General features: G+C 44.7%; 1 protein-coding gene across 1 annotated transcript in view; it reads left to right on the top strand.

The window, feature by feature from the left end:
* The window catches only part of LOC115816508 (receptor-type tyrosine-protein phosphatase delta), a 96,724-nt gene that overhangs the window by 74,682 nt on the left and 14,542 nt on the right, over positions 1–7,500 (top strand). Inside the window, exons 25-29 of the mRNA XM_030779462.1 lie at positions 95–218; positions 3,467–3,642; positions 4,467–4,490; positions 6,271–6,390; positions 6,973–7,127. Of these exons, the coding sequence (XP_030635322.1) occupies positions 95–218; positions 3,467–3,642; positions 4,467–4,490; positions 6,271–6,390; positions 6,973–7,127 (599 nt within the window). The remainder of the gene's footprint in view (positions 1–94; positions 219–3,466; positions 3,643–4,466; positions 4,491–6,270; positions 6,391–6,972; positions 7,128–7,500) is intronic.

The raw sequence follows: 7,500 nt of genomic DNA, 5'->3' as shown, positions 1-7,500 counted from the left end.
GAGAAAAGTGAATCAGGGGCTGTTTTCTGTTGGGGGGGTTGGGGCAGGGGGGCACAGGACTGACACTTGTTTTTTGCCTTTTATCTTGTTTCAGTCCATTGACCCTGGACAGCAGTTTACATGGGAACACTCAAACCTGGAGGTAAACAAACCAAAGAACAGGTACGCCAACGTCATCGCCTACGACCACTCCAGGGTGCTCCTGTCAGCCATCGACGGTACAAACTGCCTCTTCTTTTACCCATCTTACCATAGCCATTTCATCTCTTCTGCTGTTCACGACAGCATGCAGCTACTCTATATCACTGCAGCTACAAACAGACACATACATACACACACACACACACACACACACACACAGACACACACACACACACACACACACACACAGACACACACACACACACACACACACACACACATACACATACACACACACACACACACACAGACACACACAGACACACACACACACATACACACACACACACACACACACACACACATACACATACACACACACACACACACACACACAGACACACACACACACACACACACACACAGACACACGCAAACACACACACACACACACACAGACACACACACACACACACACACACAGACACAGACACACGCAAACACACACACACACAAACACACACAGACACACACACACATATAAACATCTACACAAACACTTTCTCACACAAATCTCTCCTCACATAGACTTGTTAACGTCACAGATATCAGGGAAATCATTCTATGAATTTTAAAGGAAAGTGTTGTCCTTCTCTATAATTCCTGATAAAACCTCATAACAACTTAAATAAAGAAATAAACAAGCAAACAAACAGAGCGGTGTGACAGGCAGATAAATGAAGACGTGGAGTCCCCGTGTGGGGTGGGAGAAAAGAGCGGGCAGTCGAGAGCGAGAACAGACTCCATTAAAGCCACATAAACACGTCTCAACGCCCACTCCCAGGCTTTTGTGCCACACATGCGGCTCTGCGCTGCCACAAAGACTTCTGGGAGTTCCTTCGCCTGATCGAAACAAAGCCTGCCTGCTTTGTTTACACCCAAAACAGTTTGATTGAGTTCCTCTGGCAAAAAGTGACATGTTTGTGTAAGTGGAGCCCAGAACAAGCATCTGGAATGAGTCTCTCTCCGGCTCTGTCCCTTTTCTTGTTTGGAGTGAATGCATACACACGAGGCAAACTTGTGTGGCATTCCAAGTCCTGCACTTCAAAAAACAAACAAACAAAAAAAAATGCGTTAGATGGAGTCGTCGACTGTCAGAGAACAGTAGGAATCTTATGATGATAAAAAAGAACTGCTAAATAAATGGAACAGATTGAATCCCAGTGGCCAGTCAGAAAACCAGCACAAACAAAATGATAGCGTGACATTAGGGTCTACGCTTGGTCTCTAATCGAGTTCAGAACGGGTTTCGGTCTGTCTCGTCCCGTCTCCGCTCACGGACGGCGGCGAAGCAGCCACCGTTCTTTACTGTTTGCGGCTGAAATGTCAGATGATGCTCGTGTTGTTTTCGGAGGGGCTGTGAGTGAGTTAGACCGTAGACACAGGCGCGGTGAGTGGAACTCCAGCCTGTCATACACACGGTCAGAGTGAAAACAGGACACCGCACACGCGCTGGTCTCCAAACCTTTGAAAAGACGGAAATTTCATCGTTAACATTCAGCCGAGCACTGACTACTCCTCAGGCGGTCAGGTGCCACAACGCGATAGTTTAATATTCATAATTAGGCCCGAAATATTTACGCTTATTTCTGTTTGTATACTATGAAATAAATGTAGAAACGGGGAGGGAATGGAGGAGTAGTGAGAATATTAAGCAGAAAGTTTGACTTGAGCGTGAGCAGAGTCAGCTGCAAAACCTAATCAGTGAAGTACAGGAGAGTACACGAAAACAAATCGTTTTTATGAAACTTCTCAGAGGTATTATAAAAAAAATGCTCTCTCATTTCTTTATTTATTTACTTATTTATTGGCAGTAAGACTCTAAATCCTGACTGACAACGTGCCAGACCGAGGTTTCTTTTTTTTTTTTTTCTCCTCTTCTCATTTCTGCTGGACAGCCTTTTGTTTCGGGGACTGTTTCATTTTCCTCGTCGTTTTCGAGAAAAGGAGAAAAAAAGGTTTTAATTGTCTATCCCCTGTCCATCATTACAGCACAGCCGGCTGACAGCTCAACCAAATCAGGCTAAAGAAAGAATTAAAACAGAGAGGAGGATGGTGGCAGAGAGAAAAAAAAAAACAAAAAACATTGTACTGAATGAGCTCATAGCCAGGTTTTTTTTTCTCTCTTTTTTCACCTGTGTGTGTATGTGTGTGTGTGTGTGAGAGAGAGAGAGAGAGAGAGAGGAGAGAGAGAGAGGGAGAGAGAAAGAGAGAGAGAGAGAGAGAGAGAGAGAGGGAGAGACAGAGAGAGAGACAGAGAGAGAGAGAGGAGAGAGAGAGAGAGAGAGAGAGAGAGGGAGAGAGAGAGAGAGAGACAGCGATAGAGAGAGAGAGACAGAGATAGAGAGAGAGAAAGACAGAGAGAGAGAGAGAGAGAGAGAGAGACAGCGATAGAGAGAGAGAAAGACAGAGATAGAGAGAGAGAGAGAGAGAGAGAGAGAGAGAGAGGAGGGGGATAGAGTTGGCGCGCGGGTGGAGGAGAGACGTGAACCTCATGTAGATGAGACTTATCTTCCCGTGGCATGTGTGTGTCGGCCGTAGAGCTGCCAGTCCACAGACACTGACTCACCGTCAGCAGTGTCTCTGCCTGCACTGGGGAAGACAGCTTTTCATTTAGCCCTGTCTGAAAGGAACAGAGCAAAGCGTATACTGCCCCCTCCCAACCCCATCTGTGTGTGTGTGTGTGTGTGTGTGTGTGTGTGTGTGTGTGTGTGTGTGTGTGTGTGTGGAAGAGAGGCAGAACAAACTGGCAGAAATGATCTCGGGCCAGCGTCTTCTGTCTCACAGCTTCAGTTTTGAGAGCAGACAGTTAAAATGCACAGCGGAGCCAATGAAATGAAAAATTCATAAAATGATTTCAATATCCAAATATACTGATATAACAGCTTGACTGTAGTTTGTGCGGTTAGATTTGGACTGATGGCCACATGTTAGAAATCCAGTCTCATGGGAGGCTTCAGTGAGGTTGGATTTCCTGAGGCGAGTTCTCTCGGCAGTGGATTAGACTTCTGGCCTTTCATCTGAACCAGATCTCAGTCCAAACTCTCAAATATTTAAAAAAGAGACATCACTAAAAATCATTATTGGCACATGGCTGGGGGTCATGTGAAGTTGGGTATGTCCAGGTTATTTCTGGATTGATCACATTGGCCCGGACCTCAGAAGCTTACTTAACTCTCATTGGATGACACTGTCAGAAAACGTGTCTGTCAAATTATGTAGGCTCAGTGGAATCTTCTCGACTGATCCCGTCGTCTTTTTGCAGGAATCCCTGGTAGCGATTACATCAACGCTAACTACATCGATGGCTACCGTAAGCAGAACGCATACATCGCCACGCAGGGGGCGCTGCCCGAGACCTTTGGGGACTTTTGGAGGATGATCTGGGAGCAGCGGAGCGCCAACATTGTCATGATGACTAAACTAGAGGAGAGGTCCAGGGTAAGACACATTCACCTCCCCTACAACTCCACCTCTGTTCCTCTGAACCTCCCTTAAAACTCCTCCTCTGTTCCTCTGAACCTCCCCTAAAACTCCTCCTCTGTTCCTCTGAACCTCCCCTAAAACTCCTCCTCTGTTCCTCTGAACCTCCCCTAAAACGCCTCCTCTGTTCCTCTGAACCTCCCCTAAAACTCCTCCTCTGTTCCTCTGAACCTCCCCTAAAACTCCTCCTCTGAACCTCCCCTAAAACTCCTCCTCTGTTCCTCTGTCTCCTAAGCACCTTCGTCTTGTTAACTGGTGCCACACTATATATATATATATATATATATTGTGTGTGTGTGTGTATATATATATATATATATATATACAGTATATGTGTGTGTGTGTGTGTGTGTGTGATATTAATGTGGTAAAGGGTGATTTCTACTTTGGCACTGAGTTTAATCATCCACTGTCAATTATTATATTAATATGTTAAATATTATATCAATATGTTAAATACATTAATATATTAAATATTATGTCAGAATGTTAAATGTTGTATTAATATGCTAAATATTGTATTTTTATGTTAAATTTTACATTACCATGTTAAATATGATATTTTTTTATAACGTCATATGTCACGTCTTTGCTGTGGTTAGTAATTACATAATCCATCAGTAACGATATTCATCCTTCCATTCTTCGACATGCTGTGTCCTTGCTTACGTGGTGGAAATCTCTGCTTAGCCATTTCGTTTTTTTTGTTGTTTTTTTTACCTTTCCGTTACTCTGTCCGTCTCTCTCTATCTCTCCGTCTGTGTCGTGTCTTTCTCTCTCAGATGCCTTCCTTTTTCTTCTCCAAGGCAAGAGGCAAAGCACTTGTTTTTTTCACCTTTTCGTACGATTTCTCATGCTACTCTCTTTTTTTTTTTTTTCTTTTCTTTTAGTAGCATGAGCCCTGCACAGCATCCTGTTAGCTGTCTCAGCTTTTAATGGCCAGTGCTAAATGCCAAGGACATCAGTGCTTACACAGATAATATCACCACTGTCACCGAGTGTACACTGCCAGTGTTGACACAGTTTCAAATACACACACACAGACACACCCACACACCTACACACACACACACACACACACGCATGCACGCGCATGCACACATACACACACACACACACATGCGCACATATAGACACACACACACACACACACACACGCATGCACGCGCGCGCACACACACACAAACACACACACACCTACACACACACAAACACACACACACCTACACACACACACACACACACACACACGCATGCACGCGCATGCACACATACACACACACACACACACCTACACACACACACCTACACACACATACGCGCGCGCACACACACACACACACACACACACACACACACACACCTACACACACATACGCGCGCGCACACACACACACACACACACACACACACACCTACACACACATACGCGCGCGCACACACACACACACACACTGTAGCTTAAATAACGGGACATTTTGGCTCTTTTCTGTTGAAGCAGAAGCAGTCATAGATTTAACATTGTGTGGCCTCACAGCCTGGTTCCCACAGCCTGTTGTCAGTTTCCTTTTGTAAAGTCATTCATTACATTTGGACCTCCACCATTTTGGCTCTGCATGGTTTGGTGAGAACTTGACACTGGGAAACCATGACAGCTGAAGAGGTCCAGATGTGTCTGTTTGATCATGTCACATGTCTTTAGTATGTTGACCACTTCTATACGTACACGAACACAATGCATGTTCTGTCCTTGCTTCACCATACGGTTTAACTTACTAAAATGGGAAGGATGGTATATGCTAAGGTCTGTGCATTTGTGATTACGACCTTAGTTCCAGACACAGAGCGTTCACATGTGATTTCGCCTCTGGGAGCGAACTCTGCTGTGATTTCCAAAACCATTTGTCAAGAAAACACTGGAGAAGTTGATTTAAAAACACAAGGGCATTTCGTTGGTCTTTTCTGCTTTGCTTTGCATGTAAGAGAAAGAGAAAGAGAGTTGTTTGATGAGTTTTGACTGAAGAAACAAGCACTCACCCGTAGCCTTTAATGCGTTTCCCTTTGGCAGCTGGACAACACTTCTGTAATGGAACAGTGTTTTATTGGCTGCTCTCTGGGCAACAAAAGGATATAATCATACGAAAGCTATCACTGTAATGCAATTGGAAAACTCTGCTTAAGACTGTAATTATAGAGTCTGTCAAACTAATTAATAGCACCGTCTCTAGCCGTGGAATGTTCTGGGTTATTTGCTCCGTTGTGAAATTGGACAGTCAGCAGAAAGGGGCGGAATTGACATTCCCGTTTCTTTTTTTCCTTTGGATTCTTGCGTGAAAGTGACCGACTGCACCAATGATACGTTTCTAGATTTTAATAAATTTGGGGGGGGGGGGGGGGGGGGGGGGGTGGGGGCTACTATAAAACTTGTGCCACTAAACAAAATGCCCTGTGCTAAAAGGAATTCAGATTACACACACACACACACACACACACACACACACACAAACAGCCAAAGCTCTGTAGCGTGGTCCTGCAGCAGTGATAACATGGTTGTAGGGTAACTGGTAACTGGTAACTGTTTTCCAGGTCAAATGTGACCAGTACTGGCCAACCAGAGGAACAGAAACATACGGGCTGATCCAGGTCACTCTGCTGGACACTGTAGAACTGGCCACCTACTGTGTTAGGACATTCGCACTTTACAAAGTGAGTTATCTATCTATCTATCTATCTATCTATCTATCTATCTATTTATCTATCTATCTATCTATCTGTCTATCTATCTATCTGTCTATCTATCTATCTATCTATCTGTCTGTCTGTCTGTTGTGTATCTGACTGTGTGTGTGTGTGTGTGTGTTGTGTATCTGACTGTGTGTGTGTGCGTGTGTGTTGTGTATCTGACTGTGTGTGTGTGCGTGTGTGTTGTGTATCTGACTGTGTGTGTGTGTGTTGTGTATCTGACCGTGTGCGTGTGTGTTGTGTATCTGACCGTGTGCGTGTGTGTTGTGTATCTGACTGTGTGTGTGTGTGTTGTGTATCTATCTGTCTGTCTGTCTGTTGTGTATCTGACTGTGTGTGTGTGTGTTGTGTATCTGACTGTGTGTGTGTGTGTTGTGTATCTGACTGTGTGTGTGTTGTGTATCTATCTGTCTGTCTGTCTGTTGTGTATCTGACTGTGTGTGTGTGTGTTGTGTATCTGACTGTGTGTGTGTGTGTGTTGTGTATCTGACTGTGTGTGTGTGTGTGTTGTGTATCTGACCATGTGCGTGTGCTGTGTGTTATCAGAACGGTTCGAGTGAGAAACGGGAGGTTCGACAGTTCCAGTTTACAGCCTGGCCAGATCATGGAGTTCCAGAACACCCCACACCATTCCTGGCTTTCTTACGCCGGGTCAAAGCCTGCAACCCCTCTGACGCTGGACCCATGGTGGTCCACTGCAGGTCAGAACCAAAACACCCACACTCACACACACAGCCATGGTCTCTCTCACACACACACACACACACACACACACACACACACACACACACACACAAGGCTTGTATTCAACATAGAAAGTTACAGAAGTGTGAAAAAAATCACCAAAAACGAGTCGAATGCACCAGCTACACTTTGTAACATCAGAGTACCCCATTTTCATGTCAATACACTTACTTTACCTATGGAATTGCAAATTCTGTCCCACTTCTGTTCTTATTCAAATCACTTCAGTTATGACATGCCAACAATGCAGGAGTGTGTGGGATATAGGTTTCTACACAAGGCCCTAATACCTCAGTAGACAAATCCTGACAGAGAGCTAGTGTCTGTGAG

The sequence above is a fragment of the Chanos chanos genome, chromosome 7 (genome assembly GCF_902362185.1).
Source record: "Chanos chanos chromosome 7, fChaCha1.1, whole genome shotgun sequence".
NCBI lineage: Eukaryota > Metazoa > Chordata > Actinopteri > Gonorynchiformes > Chanidae > Chanos > Chanos chanos.
This window is presented reverse-complemented; position numbering and strand designations above follow the sequence as displayed.